The sequence below is a fragment of the Elgaria multicarinata genome, chromosome 5 (assembly GCF_023053635.1).
Source record: "Elgaria multicarinata webbii isolate HBS135686 ecotype San Diego chromosome 5, rElgMul1.1.pri, whole genome shotgun sequence".
NCBI classification, from domain to species: Eukaryota; Metazoa; Chordata; class Lepidosauria; order Squamata; family Anguidae; genus Elgaria; species Elgaria multicarinata.
Genome location: NC_086175.1, coordinates 137,097,531 through 137,120,026, shown reverse-complemented (window position 1 = coordinate 137,120,026; position 22,496 = coordinate 137,097,531). Strand labels below are relative to the sequence as shown.

Genomic DNA, 22,496 nt, shown 5'->3' with positions numbered 1-22,496 from the left:
GTTTTTCTCTGTACAGCACCATGTACATAGATGGTGCTGTATAAATAAATAATAATAATAATAATTTACTTTTGATACATAGACATTACTCACTAATTGCCCTCATGAACATTACGGCTGAAGGAGACGTTTGCAATTTTATTTTATTTACTGTTATGATTTATTTTTGCCATTATGATTTCACATCCACATGAAACACGCAGCTATTTTTGTGTGTGAAATGTGTTTCGTTTGGTTTTAAATCACAGATATGATTGTTCAGTAGCAGAGAGAGGTGATTTGCCAGAAAGAAAAGCCAAGAAGCCAAACTGAGTTTATCAGCAGAGCCAGGGGGTCACGGGGAGGCCCGTCGGAAGCTCACTTCGTAAGTAATCAAGAAGCCATCGTTGTAGACATAGAGCTTGTGGTCTGCGGGGTGGTAGTTGAGACCCTGTACTGTACCAAACGGTTTGTCCATCAGGATGCTGACCCGGCCCTCCTTCCCAGTGCGGGTGTCAAAAGTATAGAAGACCTCCTCTTGCTTTGTATTCATGGAGCGAGTGACATAAAGGACCCCACAGATGATGAACACGCTGGACACAGAGGGCTTGTACTGCCGCGTGTACCAGGTCTTCTGCACTCCCAAGGTGTCCTCGTTGAGCTTGCTAATCACTATGTTACCGGTATTTGCCTCTGTGGAATAAACAGCCCATAAGTCGGTCTCATCCACGAGGAGGTCTATGTCTTGCCAGGCTACCCCGGCGTAGGAGAAGCGGTTGTTGAAGGCCGCCCCTGGAAGCTCCTTCCTCAAAACCACCGAGTTAGATTTTAAGTCAAATTTGTACACGTTATTGGTGTTATAGTAATTAAAGTACAGGAAATGCTTGTACATAGTTGCTCCACTTCCTTGCCCATATTTGTAAGCAAAGGTCTTAGACGGTCTATACAACAATAAATTATCGTAGGAAGGGTAAAGATAAATATGCTGCATGAGTCGCGCATCATCCAGAGCGGACACCCAATAGACTTCATTTTCTGGGTTGTCAGGCGAGTAGTCTTTGCCCCAAACTCCGTACTGGTAGCTAGATCCTCTCCAGTTCCACTGGATGGGATAAGGCTTGCTGATGTTGACAAGGCCACCATGGTTACAGGAACCTGGAATGAAGGGGGAGTAGAAGAGGGCAAAGAGGTTATGTCTGGAACCACCGGGAGGGCCCCCTGGTCCCAGCAGCACATGGGCCGAACGACAGTCAGGCAACGCAAATCTAGGGAAGCGGTGCTGGTAGCCATTGATAGCCTTCTCCTCCAGGAATTCATTCAACCTCCTTTTAAAGCCATGCAAATGGGTGGCCATCACTACATCTTGTGATAGTGAGTGCCAGAGTTTAACTAGGTGCTGTGTGAGGAAGTCCTCCCTTTTATTTGTCCTGGATCTCCCACCAATCAGCTTCAAGGAAAGTTTATGTTCAGGCCCAACTCCTCCCTCCCAGAAGAAGGGCAAATACGCCGGCAACTCTCCCACTTTGAGGCCCACCCTCCTTCCCTCCCTCGCTCCGTCCATTTTGTGGCTTGCTTGCCGGCCGGGCCTGTGGCTGGTATTCTGCTCAGTGTGGCCTTTCAGTAATTTCACCACGCCTGGGAATGAAGGGGAAGGGGCCGTAGTTCTTCGGTGCAGCCCCTGCTTTGCACGCAGAAGTCCCCCGCTTCATTTCCTGCCATTTTCACTTCGGGCTGGGAAAGAACTCCATGCGTGACTCACCCTGGAGAGCCACTCAGGAGAAGGGCTTTCTCTACACAAGGCTCTTCCAGCTTCCTGCTAAAAGCCTCCTATGGAAGCAAAGCTCCCGGGAAAAGCTCTAGGCAGGAAGCCAGAATCACACGGCCTCATTCGTGGGGCTTTAGGCATGGCCCAGATCAGGCCACCTTCAGCTTGTAGCCCCTCCTGGGCTTTCCTACCCTTCTTCCATGATTCTCCTTTCTTACCAGAAAACGACTGCTTGGGAGGAAAAGACACGACAGCCGCAGAAGGGCCTTCCGATGAGGAGCGCTGGGAGCCCCCCGCCTGGGACCACCCAGAGACGCCAGCCGTCCCAAGTGGAGCTCATCGCCCTCCCTTCTCCCCCCCCCCGACTACCTTCCCTCCATGGTTAGGAGCAGCCCTGCTGACCTGGTTGAACAGATTCCGGCTTTTCACACTCCTTCAGCCTTTGCTTCAGAGCCACAATCTCCCGGCGAATGGCCAGGATGTTGTTCTTGTCCAGGCTTTCCAGATGAGTCACCATCAGGCTCATGTTCTTGATCTGGAGGAGGAGGAGGAGGAGGAGGAGGAGGAGGAGACAATGTAGGGAGCAGCCGGTACATTTGTTGAAGGCACCCAATGGCCACCTACTGGCCTTCCCTTCTTATTATGCACTCTTGAAATAAAGATTTTGCCAGATTGCCTCCACTGACACACTGGATTGATGAGAGAGGCAGGTGATGGTGTGATGGTCAATGACAGAATGATGGGCCCTGGAACCTGAAAGGAATAGGGGGCAGGAGGAGGAGAAGCCACGGCTGATGGCAGGAGAGATAGACTGACAGAGCAGCTGGAAGAGCTCCAAAGGCCACCCAGTCTACCCCCGTGCTGGGAGTCAAGGGCAGCCATCCCTGAGTCCCAAGCCCCCCACCAGCCTACACGGTTCCTCCCCTGTGGCTGCCCTGAAGAACAGCCCTCCTTTGAAGGGGTGGTTTGCATTAGGAGGAGTTACCTTTCAGGTGCCTCCATTGGTAATTGGGTGCGGGCAGCAATAATGCAGCTCCTCAAAGGAAATGAAGAGTCTTCTAACTCTAACCCTAACCCTAAACTTCCATGGAATGGATTCTAGCGCACGAAAGCTTCTGCCATGGGAAGGTTTAAGGTGTTACGAGACTCTTGGTTGACTTTGCCGCAACAGACTCGTAGAGCTACTCTCGGAAACGCCTGCAAACGGGGAATGAGCACTGCAGGGACTGTGGAGTTCCTGGAAGAGCTTCAGGGAGAAGGGATGCATCTCCCTTCGCAAGGGCATCCGGACCTCCTCCCAAGTCCAGGCCTCACTGAGAGAGGCAGGGAGCTCCAGGCTCACCTCCACGTAGAGCTGCTGGACGACCACGTTGCTGTCACCCATGGAAACCTTGAGCTGGCTGATCAGGGTCTCCATCTCCTGGATTTCCAGCTTCACCATCTCAAAGTCCAGCTCTGTGTAGGATACTTGGCTCTTGTGCATGTGCTCCACTCGCTCCGTCAGGTTAAGGATCTTCTGCCCGTAGGCATCAATGACTTTAATGTACTCCGTCACCTGTGAGAAGAGAGGGAGAGAGAGAGAGGGAGGGAGGGAGGGAGGGAGGAGGAGGGAGAGGGAGGGTGGGAGGAATTGAAGTGTACCATTCCCTTGATGTATGAGATAGGAAGCCCCCTCCTCCTCCTCCTCCTCCTCCCCCCCCCCCATCTTGTGGTATGGTTCTTAAAGCCAAGGGCAGCTTTGGGCACTGTACCATTGCCATGCTGGGTGGATTAAGAGAATGAAAGTAGGACAAGATTATTCAAGAGTATGATTTTTAAATAAGGAACGGAGGAGGCTGAGAAGGAGGGGTGGGGTAGGCTTCCAGAAACAGGCTGATGCTTCTCTGAGCCTAGAGGGCTTCAGAGAGGCAGGAAGGGCAGGTGGCAGCAGGGAATGAATGGGCAGAAGAGAGAAAGAGCAGAGCAGCCGTTGACGGTGGCAGTACTGGAGGCCACGTGATGCTCGGCCTTGCAGGGCTGTGGGCTGTGGGGCACACAATGTGAGGGGGAGCTCAAGAGGGCACGGAGGTTGGCTGGTGAGAGCTGTGATGGGGGAGGGGGAGATTAGGGCTGTGCATTGCCTCGGATCCAAATCCCGAATCTGAGGTGAATCAGGGTGACTCAGCAGGCCTTGAAACAGGTCCAAAGCAAATCAAAACTGGTCCGAATCGGCACGAAGTCAATTGGCACGGTCCAAATGGATTCAGGTTGCTCGGAATCGATTCAGATCTTTTTTCAAAGGCAGACAGCCTGTCTGTGCTTGCAATGTTTTTGTTGTTGTTGGAACAGGGAGGGGGGAATGAGGAGTTTGGAGGGGGAGGAATGCTGTTAAGTGACAGCTTCATCCCCCAATCCTCCCGAAGTCTCCCAATTCTCTCCAGCAGCCTCCAATCACAATGGTGGTTGGACTCGATGGCCTTGTAGGCCCCTTCCAACTCTGCTACTCTATAATTCTATGATTCTATGCTGGAGGAGGGCTTAAGGACCGCCAGGAGATGGCGCTTCCTTCGTCCTTGCTCATTGTGGGTTAGACTCGGTAGGAGTCTGGTGTTTGGGGCTGGCTGGCTTAGGTTTGTTGGTGGTGTGTGTGTCTGGGGGCGTTGGGACTTGGATCTTTCTGGGGCTTTCACCCTTCTCTCACTGCTGTCTCTTGCCCCTATTTCTCTTTCCACGTGTCTTTTTTTAAAAAATAATAATAATACATATGTTAGCCGTTAGTGTGCTTGTTCCAATCCTTCCCCCTTCCTCCATTTTTTCCCTGAAAAAAGAGCAAATTTTACCAGTTCATTACATGAATACAACCACACCAATCTGTCTGAAATTTGGCAGACATGAGAAAGGGAGAAGAGACCGGGTGTCATTAGGAGAAGATGAAGTTAAGGAACAGAGCAGCAGGAAGTAATGGACAAATATTTCCTGATAGAGAAGGGCAATGATCATCCAGCTAATGAAGGGTATTTGGCAACATTGGTATATATTTGGGGTCAGTCTATATTACCTCTGGGGTCCCTTACAATTCGGAGACTCTGAATAAAAGTGATAGGGGATCACTCCCCCCGACACACACACTGTACTCCTTGAATGGGTGACCTTTTTGTTCTACAAGGGCTGAGGGGGTGGGAGGCAGGTGAATCTGGGGGAAGGGTGAATCTAAGGCCTCCTCTACACCAAGCAGGATATTTCACTATGAAAGCGGTATGAATCAGTTCCCTAGGGAGGTGGTGGGCTCTTCTCCCACACTAGAGGCCTTCAAGAGGCAGCTGGACAAGCATCTGTCAGAGATCCTTTAGGGTGGATTCCTGCATTGAGCAGGGGGTTGGACTCGATGGCCTTGTAGGCCCCTTCCAACTCTGCAATTCTATGATTCTATGATTCTATGAAAGTGGTATATAAAAGGCAGGAGCCACACTACTGCTTTATAGCGGTATTGAAGTGCAATGCAGGGTCTACACTACTGCTGTATAGCGGTACTGAAGTGCACAGACACCTGATGGGGCGCATGGACACACCACTTTCATACCGCTTTCATAGTGCAATATCCTGCTTGGTGTAGATTAAGCCTAAGACAAAAGGAGCGATTGGCTTTCGTCTTGCGGACGAAGATCCGCTGGGCAGCTGAGAGGAAGCCGGGCTTGCCTGGCGCTGGGTTATATTGCAGGCCTTCGTCCTGCGCACATGGTAAATAAACCATTTTTTTTTTAATGAAAGAAACGCCACAGGTCTCCCGGGCCCTCCGTCTCGGACGCAGATCTCTGAGTAGGCACTGAAGCCCTTGCAAGTTCACCCCTCTCAGGACTGGGGGTGCAGGAGCCTCTCCGTATGCTCCTTTTCTGCATTGCTGGTGGCCATTTGTTAGTGGTTCTACGTTATCTGCATCCATCCTTGCCATGAAGCAGAGGCCGGGTGACTTTATTTAAGCCATGGCCCCCACGTGCTGGGCAGGGTGTGGGGGAGGTGCCAGGTGCAGAGCTTGCAACGGGTAGAGAAGCGCATCTCAGCATCCGTCGGTGCAGAGCGGCGTCTGCTGGCGTCTGCTTCTCTGCCTTTCTCTAGAGAGAAGTTGCAGAGTAAGAGGCTCAGAGCCCCCCAGCCACGGCGGGGTCCCCTCAGCCCATCCTCGCCTGCGTTGCAAAGAGACCTCGCGGTGGTGGTTCTTCTGAGGACCAGGCTTTGGATGGTGGCCCTGGCCTCAGCTGAAACATCTAAAGAACTTTCCTGGCTTTGCAGGATTTGCTGTAGCCCTCGAATTTGGGCTCACTTGGTCCAGGAGATGTGGGGGGGAGGTTCAGATCAGCCGTAACTCCTATGTGAGAGAACAATTTGTTCTGGAGTCATCATCAATGGAAGGTTTGGGTTTCCCAATGAATCAAAATATAAAATGTTTACCTCATACTTTTCATTGTGCAGCCACACATTTGGCGTTTGTTCATTAAGAGGACAACGTACCCATTAAAAGGACGACATCAAGAGCTTTCTTTCTTTCTTTCTTTCTTTTTACCTTGGAGAGCTCTCTGTCGCACCTCTGGGTGAGCGAGCGTGCCTGCACCTCCAGAACCTCCACCCGTTTGACTGGGAAGGCATCCTGTGGCACGAGCACAGAGCAGTGGCAGATCCCACGGTCGTCCACGGACCCATTGACGCTGGAAACCACCTGCAAGAACCAGGCGGTGGATGACTTGGGTCCAAGGCGCAAGAGCCCCGTGCAAAGGCCCAGACGGCGTACAGAGAGGCAGCCGCTGCCCTCTAGCAGTGAAAGCCCACCTGGCTGGTTCTCTTCCTCTGCCTGCTGGGAGTGGTAGTCCAGCACATCTGGAGGGCACCAGCTTGGGGCAGGCTGGTCCAGCAACAGGGCATGGCCCTCCTCCCCCCTTAGACTGCAAGGATGGAAGGGAGCCTGCGGGGTGGGGGGGACCAGGGGGGGATGTGTGTGTGGAAGGGCCGTGAGCCCAGTTCTGGGGCTGAAAGCGAATCCCTGGGCTGAGCCTGGGCTCGGGGGCACCCGGGTTTCTCGGCGACGCGTCCCGTGTTCCCCTCTGCTGAGCCACTGCCTGGCACCCAGGTCCAGCCGGGGGAGCTTTCGGTTCAAGGAAGTGGATCCTTCCAGCTCAAGGTCTGCCCAGCCCTGCTGCAGCCCAACAGTTAGCGGGGGTGGGTGGAGGTGCCCCTCCTTCCCCCTCCCCTTCCCACCGCCTCAGGTGCTGCTGAAGCCTCCCAGGGCAGCCGCCCTCCCCACTCCTGCGTCCATCAGGCTGAGCCACAAGATCCATTCTCCCACCTGGGGAGCAGACGTTGCTTCCTGGCGTTGCTCCTGGAAAGAGACCCTTGGAAACGACGACGTTGCTTCAGGCAAAGGCAGGAGGGGCTAGCAGGAGAAAACACAGGCACCCCTGAGTCTCTCTGGCATGTTGGCTGCCCCCCTCCCCCTGTGGTGAGATATCCCCCCCACATGCGCTGAGGAGGGCTTCGTGCCTCCCTTGCAATGGGCAGGCGGTGGCCAGTGTGGGCACGGCGTACGAGCTGTCTCCTGCATAGGGTGACCAACTGTCAGGATTTCCCCGGATTTGTCCTGGTTTTTGTTCTTTCCATGGTGTCAGGGGGGATTTTCTATAATTTTCAATAATGTCCTGGAATGACACACCTTCCTCTTTAAGGCTGCCATTAGCATGGCAGGAGGGAGTGACATGCTTTCTTGAGGCACATCATTCCCCCACCCCGAGCTCCAATTGAGGTCTTAAAGGGGAAAGGGGGTCATTCGTGGACATTATAGAAAAGGCCACAATTGGAGTGGATGGTGGTGGTGCAGAATGAAATCCTTTCCCCTCCTTCACTCCAATCGGGTTCTTTAAGGTGGCGGGGGAATAACGTACTTTCTGCAGGACTCAGAAAGCTGCTTCCCCCCCCACACACACACTAGGTGTCCTCTTTTTTGGTTTCCCAAATATGGTCACCTTACTCATACAGTGGCCCTGACACCGGCAACTTGCCCCGGTCACGATGAGAGGAACATGCAGTGGGCGTCAGGGGTGCTGAAAATATCCCCCATCATCCCTCACCTTTGGCACTCTGGCTGGGGCTGACGGGAGTTGCTGTCCAACCATGTCTGGAGGCCCTCAGTTCCCCACCCCTGGCCTACAGGCCCCCTGGAGCCTCTGTGCCCCCTCCTGGAAATGGAGCCCCACACAGACAGCTATGGCGGGATGGGGCGGTACGGACGGAGGCCCCGCTTGTCTCGGTCGCAAACACACGTGGCACGAGTGGCCAATTCCGTTCTGCGTGGGCAGAGGCGTGTCTTGCTGTGCATGGAAGAGGAGTCAGCGACCGATGGGGACGGTGCGCAGGGCTGCCTCCAGCCCCTGTCGCCATCACCCACGGGACCCTCTCCTTACCTCACTTGCTAGGGCAAGGCTGGTGGTCGTACGGGCAGCAGAGAGGCCGCGCAGAAGGAGCAGCAGCAGCAGCAATGGGCCGGAGCAAGAGCCACCCATCTTCTCTCCACGGATGTTGCTCCTTGTGGAAGGCAAGCCACGCCACGCCACGGCTTTATAGTGACTCCTGGGAATGCCCCCAGTTGATCTCGTTTCCCTGCCACGTCTGCTGTTGAGATCCGCTTCCAGGAGAGGAGATGCTTAGGTCAACACAACAGGTTGCAGCCAGCAGGCGATGGACGGGGTCCCAGGGTGTTTACAAACACTCATAAATCAGCCAGAGCACAAATGGAGGAATGCACACGGTGCTGCCGTCAAGCCCTGACAAGATCTAGCTTGTTCCAGCCTTCTGACCCTCCCAGGAGCCTCTCCCGCCTTCACGTAGCTCGGCCGTCTCTACCCTGCTGCCACCATCATTGGTGGTTCCCGAGTCTGGGAATTGGGTAAGGGATCTGTTCTGGATGAGGTGGCGCTCCCTCTGAAGAAGCAGGGGGAGCAGCTTGGGAGTATTCCTTGATCCATCTTTGTCACTGGAGGCCCAGGTGGACTCTGTGGCACGGAGTACTTGGGGTCAGCTTCAGCTGATCCGCCAGCTAGAGCCTTTCCTGGACAGGGACAACCTAGCCACAGAAGTGCATGCACCAGTGATTTCCCGATTAGACTACTGCAATGCACTCTACGTGGGGCTGCCCTTGAAGATGACGTGGAAGTTGCAGCTAGTGCAAAATGCAGCAGCTAGACTGTATATCTTACAGAGACCATATAATACCGGTCTTAAAAGAATTGCCCTGGCTGCCTATACACTTCCGGTCGGAATTCAAGGTGTTGGTAATGACATTTAAAGCCCTAAACGGCTTGGGACTTCGATACTTGAGGGAGTGCCTCTCCTTATATATGCCTGCCCAAGACTTGAGATCTGTTGGAGGAGCTCTACTCCGCATCCCACCAGCACAACACATTCGCTATGTTGGGACAGGGGAGAGGGCCTTCTCTGCAGTGGCACCCCGGCTGTGGAATGCCCTCCCCTTGGAGGCCTGACTGGTGCCAATGCTGATTTTATTCTGGCTCCAAGTGAAAACATGGCTTTTTTAACAAAGCTTTTAATGCTCGAATTCACCAAGTTGGCACATTGTTTTAACTGTTTTAATAGTGTTACTGCTTTCAAATTATACATTATTTTAACTTGGTGTATGGTTTAATTTGTTTTTAGCTGTTTATATCTACTGTTTTATACTGTATGCTTTTATCCATACACCACCCTGAGATCTTATTGATATAGGGCGGGATATAAATATTTTAAATAAATAAATAAGATAATAATTCAGCTGTGACTGTTCGGGGAAGAGACAACTGCCACGTCACAGGCTCTGAACACCAGGCCTGGCCACAGCTACTCCCTGCTCAAGCCAAGCACCACCGCTTGATACGCCTGAGGCAAGGGACAAAAACAACCTTCCTCCAAACTATGTGGAGAAAGGGGTTTAAAATGGAGAATGGATTTTAATATATAAAATAATACACTGTGAGTTATACGTGCTGAGGTGAATGATTGTCAGAGTGGTGCTAAATGTATAATCTTCAGATGATAAATGCCAAACAGACACGTGGGATTTTTGTGGTAGTTAAAACAGAATGATTAAAATTTATTTTTAAAAAGTTCACAAGCCTTGTTTCAAAATAAAACATTTAAAAACTTTTTTGAAACCTTTCATCCAATCCTTTCACCCATTCACTACGCACTTTTTCTCACACAATCACTCTTGAACTTCCTTTATTATCAGTATTGATTAATATACATCAACTATGTGCACACCACACTCCAAAGACACCACTCTCTACACTGAACCTCAGATTTCCCAGAACTTAAGTACCCTAAACACAGAGAGCACTAAAGACTCTAAGGGCGTTGCTAGACCTACCGGGTGTTCCGTCGTTGAGGAGCGGTGAAAGCGGCTTTTCCCGTTCAGCCGTGACGCCTCATGCTCCACACCTGCCTTCGATTTGTGGCGGAAGTTTGCGCCGGTTGTGCTGCTGCCGCCGCGAGAACGGTTGCGCAGCCACACCGGCCTGATTGCCGCGGCTTTTTTTTTCGCTCGCTGCACGGTTTGCGCACGTCCGAAAGACCGCAAACTTGCGCAGCCGTCAGCGATGCCGCTGCCGGCCCTGGCGGCGGCAGCGGCGGCAGTGCCAGTGCCAGCTGAAGTGCTGCTGGTGCTGTTGAGGGTCAACATTGATGCGCTCACTTCCTGATGGGGGTCGTGGCGGGTGTCATATGACCCGAGGTCAATCGTCTGCATGGCCACTCTGTGCCTACATCTCCCATCATGCCTCTGAGGTGTCGGCGGCGATGACCGCCTCTGTGCCCTGTGCCCCATCCCAAGGAGCCAACCCACATCTGGCCGTAGCCATGGCAGCAGCCCACAAACAGCTCTGCCCTCTGCCAGCCTGGTACCCACACTAACAGGCAGCGTACAGCACCGCCATTATGCGGCCACGGTAGCTGCCCACCGCAAGGAGTCACCAGCCACTTTTCCGGTCCTCCGGTCCTGCGCAAACTGTCACTGGGGAAATAAAAAAAAAAAGCCGCTCCGCCGCGCTGCCCCAGCTGGCGGACTGCGCGCAAATGGCGGAGGCGGCTTGACCGAAGCCGCTGACCACTCCCCCTTAGCACGCCTTTTCCTGACCAGTGCCGACCGCAGTGACCTCACATCCTCCCACACGTACTCCGAATTACCGCGGGACAGCAGGAAAAGGCGCCCTAAAACTCACTTTTTTAAAGTCGGGAGAAAGTGGCTTCACCGCGGGATAACGGCGGATCCTCGTGAACGTCATCTGGAAGCCTCGACGTGACTGCGGAAGGTAACGCGCGCTAGAGCCTCGTCTAGTAACGCCCTAAGACAGCCTTCCTCAACCTGGGGCGCTCCAGATGTGTTGCACCCCAGGTTGAGGAAGGCTGCTCTAAGAGGACCTAAAAAGTCTCCCTCAATCCCCCCAGTCATTCCCTTACTTCTCCCCTCCCCAGACATTCTAACTCCACCCACTCAGGCCAACATTCTAAACTCACCACAGACTTACAAACTGCAGACATACATTTGGGAACTGACTTGTGGGGTGTAACGCCACAACGACCCCCGCGTGTCACTCAAGCCAGTTATGACCATGAAACTCCACACTGCGTGTAACTGTGGAGGCATCGAAAGTCAGGGCCAGATGGCCAGCAGAGAGGGAGACGTCTGGGTGTGCCAACCCAAACCCAACCCGCTCCGTTCCCAGCAATCAGCTATTGCAAGAATTTGTTTAAGTGAACACAATAAAGTTTTATAATGTGTAATGATGGAGGAGTAAACTCTAGTGAAAAGCAGCAGAGACATTTACAGCCTCGTTCCCTTTCCCCTTTCCCAATTCAAAGCCATCTCCCTCCTTGTTTATTGGTGCAAACCACTTATAGCCAGTGCAGCCCAGTTCAGTTACTCTCTGTCTCTGTCTCTGTCTCTGTCTCTCTCTCTCTCTCTTGGCTGTTTAGCTGCATGTGCAGCTGTCCTTGGCTGGTCCTGGACCACTAAGAACGTCCGCTTGGAATAAGGAGCGCCTGATGCATTTATTCCCTGAGCTGGGATCCCCAAGGACTTTATATCTTTGGCAACTGCCAGAGCTGTTCTGTATGTGGTGCTGCCTACATAGAATCACAGAATAGCAGAGTTGGAAGGGGCCTACAAGGCCATCAAGTCCAACCCCTGCTCAATGCAGGAATCCACCCTAAAGCATCCCTGACAGATGGTTGTCCAGCTGCCTCTTGAAGGCCTCTAGTGTGGGAGAGCGCACAACCTCCCTAGGTAACTGGTTCCATTGTCGTACTGCTCTAACAGTCAGGAAGTTTTTCCTGATGTCCAGCTGGAATCTGGCTTCCTTTAACTTGAGCCCGTTATTCCGTGTCCTGCACTCTGGGAAAGCCACGGGGTGAAAGCCCCGTGGTGGCTGTGGATCTGCACCACGTCAGTTAGATCATGCAAGCGTAGGTCCGCAGCCATCGCAAGGCTTCCCTGCAATGCTGCGTTTTGAAAAAGTCAGGGATTTACCCCATCTTTTTCAAAGGTAATGATGTCAAAAGGGCACTTCTGCCATGTAACATCACTCTGCAGCCAATCCGGGGCCAACCCAGGGGCGGAGCCTGGTGGAAGATGCCCAGCAATTGGTTGCCTTCCACCAGGAAGAGGGGGGGCTTCGGGACCCGGATGGCCACCCAAATACCCCTCCCTCCCTCCTCGACATCAGGATTACCTGATGCCACCACTGGAGAGGGGAAGCGCAGGGTTGAGGAGGGAGGCGGCACCGACCCGGCACTGTGAAGGCAGTGCCATGACTACCCAGAAGTGATGGGCAGCAACATGGATGGCTAGACCAAATCCGGGCGGAGAGGCTCTCCAGGGCGAATGGACATGATCAGTGTATGTTGGCTTCTTGGTGGTGCTGAGGGTAGCTTTCCCTAGATCCCCGGCAGAGCAGTTCCCAAGGGGCCTCCTGGCATCCCTCTCGACTGCTCCACGGCCATTGCTTCGTGCTGGGCTCCATCTAGCGCAGTCTGGTCTGGTCTGCCTGGCAGCCGCTCCCCAGGCTTGTCTCAGGTGCAGGAGGGTCTTTCCCGTCAACTGCTACCTGGTTCTTTAAAAAACAACACCTGGAGATGCCATCGGGGGTTGAACCTGGGACCTTCTGCAGGCAACGCAGAGGCTCCACCGCTCTCTCCCACCACGAGCTCTTAGAAACTGCCTGGGAGGTCTAGGCTGAAAGGCACGAAAGATCTCTGCAAAACCAACTGGCCTGCGGCTGGGCCTGCTCTCTGGCAGGCTGGTGCAATGGGGTGGGGGTGCGTGGGGTGGGGTGGGGGGATCAACAGCATTGCTGCCTGCTGAAGGAGTGTCCTTTTGCCTATGCTCTGTGCTCTGCTTGCATATTTGTCAATAAATGAATGTTGCCCTCCTCCAGTACTCTCTTGGAACCAGGGCTGTGCAGCGCCTGGGGCCGAGGCCCCGAATCCGAGCCGAGGCAGGCTGATTTGGCCTGCCTCGGCTCGGTTCCGAGGTGGTTTGGGCAAAGGCCGAGGCCCCGTGAAGCCAGTTGGCTCCGAAGCTTCGGGGCACCTCGGTGCTTCAGAATGGCCCTCGGCGGTCCCTCATCTGCTGCCACCGCCGCTGCCATCCTTGCATCTGGCAGCTTCTGCTGCCGCCGATGCATATGACCGGAAGTAGGCCACATGGTTTTATTTTATTTATTTATTTATTTATTATTATTATTATTATTATTATTATTATTATTATTTATTTATTTATATAGCACCATCGATGTACATGGTGCTGTACAGATAACACAGTAAATAGCAAGACCCTGCCACATAGGCTTACAATCTAATAAAGTTGTAGTAAACAATAAGGAGGGAAAGAGAATGCAAACAGGCACAGGGAAGTGTAAACAGGCACCGGGTAGGGTGAAGCTAACAGTATAGAGTCAGAATAGCCGAAGCTCTATTTTTATACTGCCCAATAGCCGAAGATTAAGATATGGCGGGGGCTTTGGAGACATGAGAGCACTCTTCAAATACTTGAAAGGTTGTCACACAGAGGAGGGCCAGGCTCTCTTCTCAATCCTCCCAGAGTGCAGGATACGGAATAACGGGCTCAAGTGACAGGAAGCCAGATTCCAGCTGGACATCAGGAAAAACTTCCTGACTGTTAGAGCAGTACGACAATGGAACCAGTGACCTAGGGAGGAGGTGGGCTCTCCCACACTAGAGGCCTTCAAGAGGCAGCTGGACAAGCCTCTGTCGGGGATGCTTTAGGGTGGATTCCTGCATTGAGCAGGGGGTTGGACCCGATGGCCTTGTAGGCCCCTTCCAACTCTGCTATTCTGTGATTCTATGATTCTATAATTAGTATCTCTATGGCGGCGGCAGCAGGTAAGTGGGGAAAGGAAGCCTTTTCTGCGTGCCGGCTGTGGTCTCTCGCTTGCCCCCTGCCTGTGTAATGGAACACAAAGGGGACTAAACCCTATTTTATTTATTTATTTATTACATTTATATACCGCCCCATAGCTGAATCTCTCTGGGCGGTTTACAAAAGTTAAAAACAATGAACATTAAAAACAGATATACAAAATTTAAAACCGCCAAAATTATAAAAAGCAACAATATCCATTTAAAACAACTATTCTTGGGTCAGTTAAAAACTCTGCATATGCTGTTAAATGCTGTTAAATGCCTGGGAGAAGAGAAAAGTCTTGACCTGGCGCCGAAAAGATAACACTGTGACTGCATTCGTACGTGCAAGAATTCGTGTGCGCCGTCAGGCTGTGGTCATTGCCCCACTGCAGAAGAGTGTGGGTCTCTCTCCTTTTAGCCTTCGGTGTGCATGTGGGGCTGGTAAACGTTCATTTTGTTCTGCCTTTTGTTTTTCTCTGCTGGCTGCCTTTTTGACAGGTGGCAGCAATGCCAAGTAAATCCCCCTCGGGGCCAAAGTAGTGCACTTACAGCTGCTGTGCGCATGGGTGTTACTTTGCACATCACTGGGAGACATTCTCAGTCTCAGCCCTGGTGGAGAAGGTAAAACTCCCTGAAATCAACAGGACTACCTGCAAGTAAGTTTGCATAACTGCTTCCTTATGGTGAAAGACTTGTCAAATGTGGCATATCCAACATACATTTATTTCCAAAGAATCTTTGCTGCACATACTAGACAGATCCAGTGAAAGAGCAGTTCTCAGCATGAGACTCCCTATAGCCACGCCCCCAATCAGAGTCCAAAAATGCAGGTAGCTGTGTGTCAATGCGTGTGTGTGTTTTAAGCGATGGAAAGAAAGACAGAAAGCCAGCCTACACATAGGAAAGGCTGCTTACTGGAAATGCTGTGGGCCGAGGGGAACAAGCGGAGCGTCTCTCACCCACGCACCCCAGGCTGGCCCTGCCATGTGGAGGAAGGCTGGCGCGACCCACGTTAGGCAGGATCATGGAGAGGTGCATGTGTCTCTCGGTGCGCGTGTGTAGGGGAAGGAAGGAACTGGCGCCTGGGTGGTAGGACGTCAAGGTGCTTTGAAGCAGCGTCTGCTTAAGGGAGCAAAATCGTTTTGTCCAGCACTGATCATTAAGGATGGACAAAACTGTTGAGTTTTGAGTTCTCTCAGTTTCCCAATCTTAAATTCAGTCCATTCCAAATGTTGAATATATATATATATATATATATATATATATATATATATATATATATAAAACCATTTGCATAAAAAAAAATACTCATTGTGTGCATTTCTGCAATTCCTTCATTTCTGTACACACACGGCCGGCCCTACCATGGGGCAGAGAGAAGCAGTTTCATCTGGTGGCAGATACAGTGTGGTGGCAGTGGTGGCAGTGGCAGCAGTGAGCCATGCGGCCTGCCCTGCTGCCCATAAGCTAGCTTGCAGGCACAGTGGAGGCGGCCATCCCATTGCCAGGGTCAAAGAAAGGTCCAGCTGATGACTCAGTCAACTTCTGGACATGGCCAGGGGAGGGGGGTGGCATCTTGTCCTTTGCCTCAGACAGCAAAATGTCTTGGGCCAGCCCTGTATGCACATTTTAGCAAATAACTCCTAACACTTTTTAACGTTATTTTCACGAATACATGCATTTCCCTAAAATATGCATTTTAACTTTTATTTTTGAATAAAGAACTCCATTGCAAACTTCCAAGGATAACCAAGTGCCGGTTCACGTATTAGTTTGGAAGAGTGAAATTAGCAAAGTTCTCATTAAAGAGGTAGTAACCAGAAGAGTCTGGAGCTGCCTTGAGGCTCATAGGTGGCAGCCTTTTTCTTGTTGCCCTATGGGTCGGACCAACGCTCAGGTGGGGCTAGGAGAGAATCCCGCCCAAAACTCTGGAGAGCTGCTGCTGCCAGTCAGTGTCAACAATGCTAGGCTAGATGGACCCAGGGTTTGGGGGGGCAAACTCAGAGTTTAAAAAAAACACAACTGCTGCTTTCTGCTTCCGTTTTCTTTCTGGGATCACAATCGGCTCAATTCCACGTGGTTTGGATTGAATACTTCCAATCTCTGCGGTCTCCATTCAACTCAATAAAACAGTGACATCTGGTGGCGGAATTATAGCACAACGCCACCTTTACTTGGGACTAATTTTGCAGATTAATTTTTTTTTTAAAAAAAAAAAGCCAACTATCTCTGTGTTTTCTGACAGCAGGATGAGGGGGTAGGCATAGTGCAGGAGACATCCTGGCTGTACACGCCATCATGTAACCAACCTGTAAACTTCTGTGAGAGGCCAGTCGTTCGTTTAGGGACGCCATCAGGGTAAAGCCTCTCCCGCAGCTCCGAGGTCTGAGGAGGCCTTCCCCCTGCCCCTGTCATTCAAAGGAGCCAGTTGGAGATAGGCATGGCTGGAGGGGGCCCTGCCCGAATACCCCTTCCTCTGCATAGAATTGCCTCGGGTGGCTGCTGTGCGAAAGGCGCCATGCACGGTTAGTCCCTCGCTGATTTGCAGGGGCTTTTGCCCTGCGGAGACATCAGGAGCTGGCCTTTTCCCTCCTCCCTGCTGGTGCTGGCACGTGGCTGGCCTGCACCGCCGGGGTGGGGGGCAGCAGGGGACCACGGCGATGGGGAGAATTCCAGGCCGATGCGGAGAAGCCCCCTCCCTTGGCATGCCAGTGCTGGAGCAGCAGGAAGGAAGCTGCTCAGCCGAGCCAGGCCGGCTCCGGTTAATCTTTAACGGGCCATTCAGAGGCCGGGTGCCCTGGGGGTGCCAGGAGGCCCTGCAGACCCCAGCTGGAATCCCCACTCAGGAAGCCTTTAATCTGGCCAGGTGGATTTCCCACAACCGAGGAGGTGGAGGCGGCTGCTGCTGCCATTTCCCCCGTGGTCTCATAGTCGCCTGCTGCACCGGCGAGTCCGGTGGAAGGGACCCACTGAGGAAGGGAAACTGCGCTGCTGCTGGCATCTCTGAGCATGTCAGAGATGCAATCTTGAAAGTAAGTTTGCTTGCCTTTGGGTACCCTGCCCTCCAAAGAAGTCCAGGAGGGGAGGCGGGTCTTTTCTCTCCTCCTCACTCCCCCCAGTTTCTCCTCACCAACCTCTGTGAGGTGTATTAAGAAGGAGAGAGAGAGAGAGAGAGAGAGAGGCTGGCCAAAGATCACCCAGTGAGTTCCGTGTCTGCTCATGGATCTGAGCCTAGGTCTCCCTGGTCATGGTACGACACCCTAACCGCTAGGCCACTCAGCCACATGTCACTTGGAAATCAGGATTTCAGAGTTCTGCCTGTGTTTTGCATTACATCTGAGGCAGTGAGCCTGTGTGCAGCAGCTGCTGGGGAACATGGGTGGGAGGGTGCTGTCGCACCATGCCCTGCTTGTTGGTCCCTGGTCGACCACTGGCTGGCCCCTGTGTGCACAAAGGGCCGGGCTAGATGGACCCCGTGGGTTCGTCTTCTGTTCTGGCGTTCTTGTCAGCTGGCTGATCCATGACAGAGTGGGGGGTGGGGGGGGCGTTCAGTGGCTGAGCCCCCGCTCTGCATGCAGGAGGTCCCCACCCCCACCCCCAGCAGCATCTGCAGGTAGGGCTGGAAACACTCCTGCCTGCCTCTCCGGAGTCAGTGCTGGCAAACCTGGGGCTTGTCTAGACGGGCGCTTTCCCCCCGCGGTACCTTCAGAGTGGCGGCAGGTGATCTACATGACGCAGCCGCCACTCCAAAGCGATCCAGGAGCAAAGCCCCGAAGCGCCGCTCTGAAAAAGTCAGATAGTTACCCTGACTTTTTTTAGCTTGGAGTTAGGCTCCGTGCCTCTGCAGACCCTCGTTAGAATTTTTTAAAAAAATAAATAAAGGGGGGGATTGGATATTCTGTGAGGGAGGGAGCACCCCGTTCCTTCCCCCTTGTTCCCCCCCCCAATTTAGTGGTAAATGTGATCCTTCACATTTACAGCTCTAAAAGAAAAAAAGAAAGAAAGAAAAGGACTAAACGTAGGCCAATTTTTTAAAAAACAAACCCTAACCTTGGAAGAGGGGGCGCGGAGGCTCCCAGGAGCCCCGGAACTGAGGCGTGTGTGCTTGGGTGGGCGGGTGCAGCAGCCGGCGCCTACCGGGAAGCCCGCAACTGCGCTCCTTCCACTGTAGATGGTCAGGCCTGACATTGTCAAGACAAGGGCCTGGGCTGGAAAGTTGGACCAGGAATGTGTCCTGAGCTGTGGGGAAACCTATTACAGCCCCCCACCCCACTCCTGAAGCATGAAGTTCCTTGAATCCATGGGGGTGGATGGGCGGGGAGGAGAATTGGACTCAGACCATGGAATCATGGACATCGAAGGGACCTTGGGATCTCCATCTAGTCTAACCCACACTCCATGCGGGTTCAGCCATGCAGGATGCAATCACGGCGTCCTAGAATCATAGAATAGCAGAGTTGGAAGGAGCCTACAAGGCCATCGAGTCCAACCCCCTGCTCAATGCAGGGATCCACCCTAAAGCATCCCTGACAGAGGGTTGTCCACCTGCCTCTTGAAGGCCTCCAGTGTGGGAGAGCCCACAACCTCCCTGGGGAACTGATTCCACCGTCGCACTGCTCTAACAGTTAGGAAGTTTTTCCAGATGTCCAGCTGGAATCTGGCTTCCTTTAACTTGAGCCCGTTATTCCGTGTCCTGCACTCTGGGAGGATCAAGAAGAGATCCTGGACAGCCCTCCGCCCTCCTGCTGAATTCACTCAGAAAAGCCCCCCGGGATTCTTTGGGTCGTGCTGTCTAAAGACTCCTGGGTGGTGGTGGCCGTTTTTGTGCTCCTACTGGCTTTTATTCCGTGTGCCTGTCAGCAGCTGGGGTGGGGGAGGGAGTTCAGCACACGTTTCCAGGTTGCTTCAAGAACAGCCCGGGGCACCCAAATAATTATTTTGTTAATCATTTTTTAAAGCGGTGCAGAGAGTTCAGCGCCTCCTTGGTTCTCTGGGCTTCCTTCCTTCCTTCCTTCCATGCAGAAGACAATGTCGTGCCTCTGCTCTATCACAGAATCATAGAATAGTAGAGTTGGAAGGGGCCTACAAGGCCATCGAGTCCAACCCCCTGCTCAATGCAGGAATCCACCCTAAAGCATCCATGTCGGGTGGTTGTCCAGCTGCCTCTTAAAGGCCTCCAGTGTGGGAGAGGAATAAGAGAGCCTGCTACAACGCTTCCATTTGGGTTGATGAGCCACAGGTGGGGCAGTGAACCTAAGGTACCGGCCCCTGGGGTCAGGAGCAGAGAGGAATAAGAATTGGTCCCCTCGACCCACTTTCAGGGCTTTCGGAGGCCAGAGGTGGGGAGCTCTTTGCCCCGAGGGAAGCAATCCAAACATAGCTGCATCTAGAAGAACGTTGGTTTTGTCTACAGCTGGGCCAACGTTTCTCCCCACCTAAAAAACAACAACAACCACCCACCATTTTTATTGCTTTATGCTGAGAATTTCATTTTTCAGCTTCCTCTGTCCGAAACTGTTGGAGGTATTCAATCCCTCCCACTACCAGTTTTTGGCAAAATCCTGCCCCCTCCAATTCACTGCCCACTGAACAGGGTGGTGAATTTGAGGTACAGCTGTGGATGCAGTTTTAATCTTGTTTGGTCTTGCGTTCATTTTGTTGAAGGAAGTCATGAGCTTGGCCCCTCCTCCTTCCAGTCCTTCGCCATTATTATTATTATTAGTAGTAGTAGTAGTAGTAGTAGTAGTAGTAGTAGTAAGTAACATTCTTTGGTTTTGTAAACCACCCAGAGAGCTTTGTCTGATGGGTGGTATAGAAATGTAATAGAAATGTAATAGGTATTATTATTATCCTCCTCCTCCTCAAATCCCTAACCCAAGGGGCTTACAGAAAGAGAGGACCTTCTCATTTGCCCACCTGTGAGGGCAATTAGGTGGATGTCCACACGGGAGGGGGCCTTCTCTGCAGTGGCTCCAAACCTCTGGAACAAACTCCCATGGGAGGTCCTCCATGCACCTTCCTTGCAGGCTTTCAAGAAGGCCTTAAAAGCATTTTATTTCACCATGGCTTTCCTACGATGAGTATTGTTATTGCTGCTATTGTTGTTCCTGCTGATTTTATTGGTGGTTTTATTGTTTTAATTGCTGTTTTATTGCAATCATGTTTTTATTGTTTTAATGTTTTTAATATTTTATTGGTGTTAATATTTCATGCATTTTATGGTGAGTGCCTCTGCCCTGAAAGGTGGCCAAGACATGTTTTAAATAAAATAAATACAAAATTAAATAAAGATCCCAAGGCTTTCCAGGAAAGGTGAGCGTTGAGGAGGGGCATAAAGGGAACCAGGGAGGTGGGCCCGTGAGGGGTTCTGGGAGGCAGTTCCAGGCATAAGGGGCAGGGAAGGAAAATAGGTGGAATTTTTTCAGGGATCAAGAGGTCTTTAGATAGTTGAGGGAGGGAGGGAGATGGGTGAAGGCCACAGGAAGGGATGTGTCCAGATGTAATGGCAGATTGATCAGGAAGCAACGGCCATGGCAGGTTTGCAAGGGGAGGACCCAGGCCCTGGGCAGCAGGAGTGGACAGGAACCCAGTGAAGGGATTTCAGGCAGGGGATCACAAGGACACGGTACCGGAGGTGGAGAATCCTTTTGGCAGCAGAGTGCTGGTTGGTTGTGAGTGGATATAGTTGAGACAACAGAAGATCAGAGAGAAGAACCCACAGTCAGGGTGGACAGTTTGGGGAATCCCTTGTCACCCAGCTCCAGAAGACTAGCTTTCAATGAATGCAACTATTCTGCTTGCTGGGAGCCTCCTCTGTTCCTCAGCACTCAAGCCTCAAGTCTTCTCTGAGATGGTCCTCTAAGCTCTTGATTTTGTGCTCTCTCTCTCTTGTGCTCTCTCTCTCTCGTGCTCTCTCTCTCTCTCTCTCTCCAGAAGACGTCAAGAGTTTCAACTGAGAAGTCTTACCCACCCATCATGACAGCACTTAATCACAGCAGCTTTGACCCCATAACATTTGTCCTGACTGGTATCCCGGGCATGGAGGAATCTCACATCTGGATCTCTGTTCCCTTCTGCCTGATGTATGTGGCCGCAGTCCTCGGGAACTCTTTCCTCTTGCTCCTCATTGCCACAGACCGCAGCCTCCACCAGCCCACGTGCCTCTTCCTGGCTATGCTGTCTGTGGCAGACCTCATGCTGTCCACCGCCACGGTGCCTGAGATGCTGGCCATCTTCTGGTTTGGCTCCAGGAAGATCTCCTTCGATGCCTGCATTGCCCAGATGTTCTTCACTCACTTCAGCTTCATCGCGGAGTCCTCGATCTTGCTCGCCATGGCCTTTGACCGCTACGTGGCCATTTGCTACCCACTGCGCTACATGACCATCCTCACGCCCTCGACGATTGGGAAGGTGGCTGTGGCAGCCATAGTGAGGGGGCTGTGTATCATGTTCCCACCCATCTTCCTCCTTAAGAGGCTGCCCTACTGCGGCCACAGCACCATGCCACACACCTACTGTGAGCACATGGGCATTGCCCGGCTGGCCTGTGCAGACATAACAGTCAACGTCTGGTATGGGTTCACAACAACCCTCCTGTCCTCAGGGGTGGACGTGGTTCTCATTGCCGCGTCCTACATCATGATCCTCCGGGCCGTCTTCCGGCTCCCATCCAAGGAGGCTCGGCTCAAGGCTTTGCGCACCTGTGGCTCTCACGTCTCCGTCATACTGATGTTCTACATGCCAGCCTTCTTCTCCTTCCTCACCCACCGCTTTGGCCACAACATTCCTAGCTGCATCCACATCCTGCTGGCCAACCTCTACGTGGTCGTCCCCCCTATGCTCAACCCCATTGTCTATGGGGTGAGAACAAAACAAATCCGGCAACGAGTCAGACATGTCTTCTCGCGGCCAGGGAGAACATGCTGCTAAAAGCTCAGGTTGGGCCTAACCCTCAGTCAAGGGCCTTGGCTGAAGGTTGCCTCTGAGGAGGAATCCCAAGCGAGGTGGACTCCCAAGAAACCAGAATTCAGAGTGAGCCGGAATGACTGGTGCCATTTTTACCTGGATCTCCTGACTCATGCTTGTACTGACCAATGGTGTTTCTTTCCTTCCTGTGTTCATATGAGCTGCCATCTCTCTGAAGCTTCCTCAGGTGTATGGTGACGCTCGTGGAGACGGGCCAGGTGTGAATGGGCATAAGACAGTGATGCTGAAATTGTGTGGGAACGCACTGTTAAGATCAGTAGCTGGTTGAATTTGGGCTGTAACAGTTACATCATTTAATACGAACATTGCAGACTCTGATAAGGACACCGCA

General features: G+C 52.3%; 2 protein-coding genes across 2 annotated transcripts; one reads left to right on the top strand and one right to left on the bottom strand.

The window, feature by feature from the left end:
* Positions 1-334: 334 nt before the first annotated feature.
* On the bottom strand, positions 335-13,440 carry LOC134399696 (olfactomedin-4-like). The gene is made up of 5 exons (XM_063127781.1): positions 13,195-13,440; positions 6,282-6,434; positions 3,087-3,299; positions 2,147-2,279; positions 335-1,134 (listed from the first exon to the last, which is right to left on the bottom strand). Exons 1-5 carry the CDS (start codon positions 13,438-13,440, stop codon positions 335-337), a joined length of 1,545 nt encoding a protein of 514 aa, XP_062983851.1.
* Positions 13,441-19,902: 6,462 nt separating this feature from the next.
* LOC134399328 (olfactory receptor 52B2-like) lies at positions 19,903-22,108 on the top strand. The gene is made up of 2 exons (XM_063127333.1): positions 19,903-19,915; positions 21,162-22,108. The coding sequence occupies exon 2, from the start codon at positions 21,218-21,220 to the stop codon at positions 22,106-22,108; it is 891 nt and encodes a 296-aa protein (XP_062983403.1). The 5' UTR covers positions 19,903-19,915; positions 21,162-21,217.
* Positions 22,109-22,496: the final 388 nt, after the last annotated feature.

Bases quoted from the DNA above. Each gene is read 5' to 3' on its own strand.
- LOC134399696 (XM_063127781.1), bottom strand. From the start codon at position 13,440: ATGCATCGGCGGCAGCAGAAGCTGCCAGATGCAAGGATGGCAGCGGCG. The intron at 6,435-13,194 runs GTACTGGAGGAG...TGGTTCTTGCAG, and splicing joins ACAGCCCTGGTTCCAAGAGA to GTGGTTTCCAGCGTCAATGG. The intron at 3,300-6,281 runs GTAAAAAGAAAG...CTCTTCTCACAG, and splicing joins GCGACAGAGAGCTCTCCAAG to GTGACGGAGTACATTAAAGT.
- LOC134399328 (XM_063127333.1), top strand. From the start codon at position 21,218: ATGGAGGAATCTCACATCTGGATCTCTGTTCCCTTCTGCCTGATGTAT.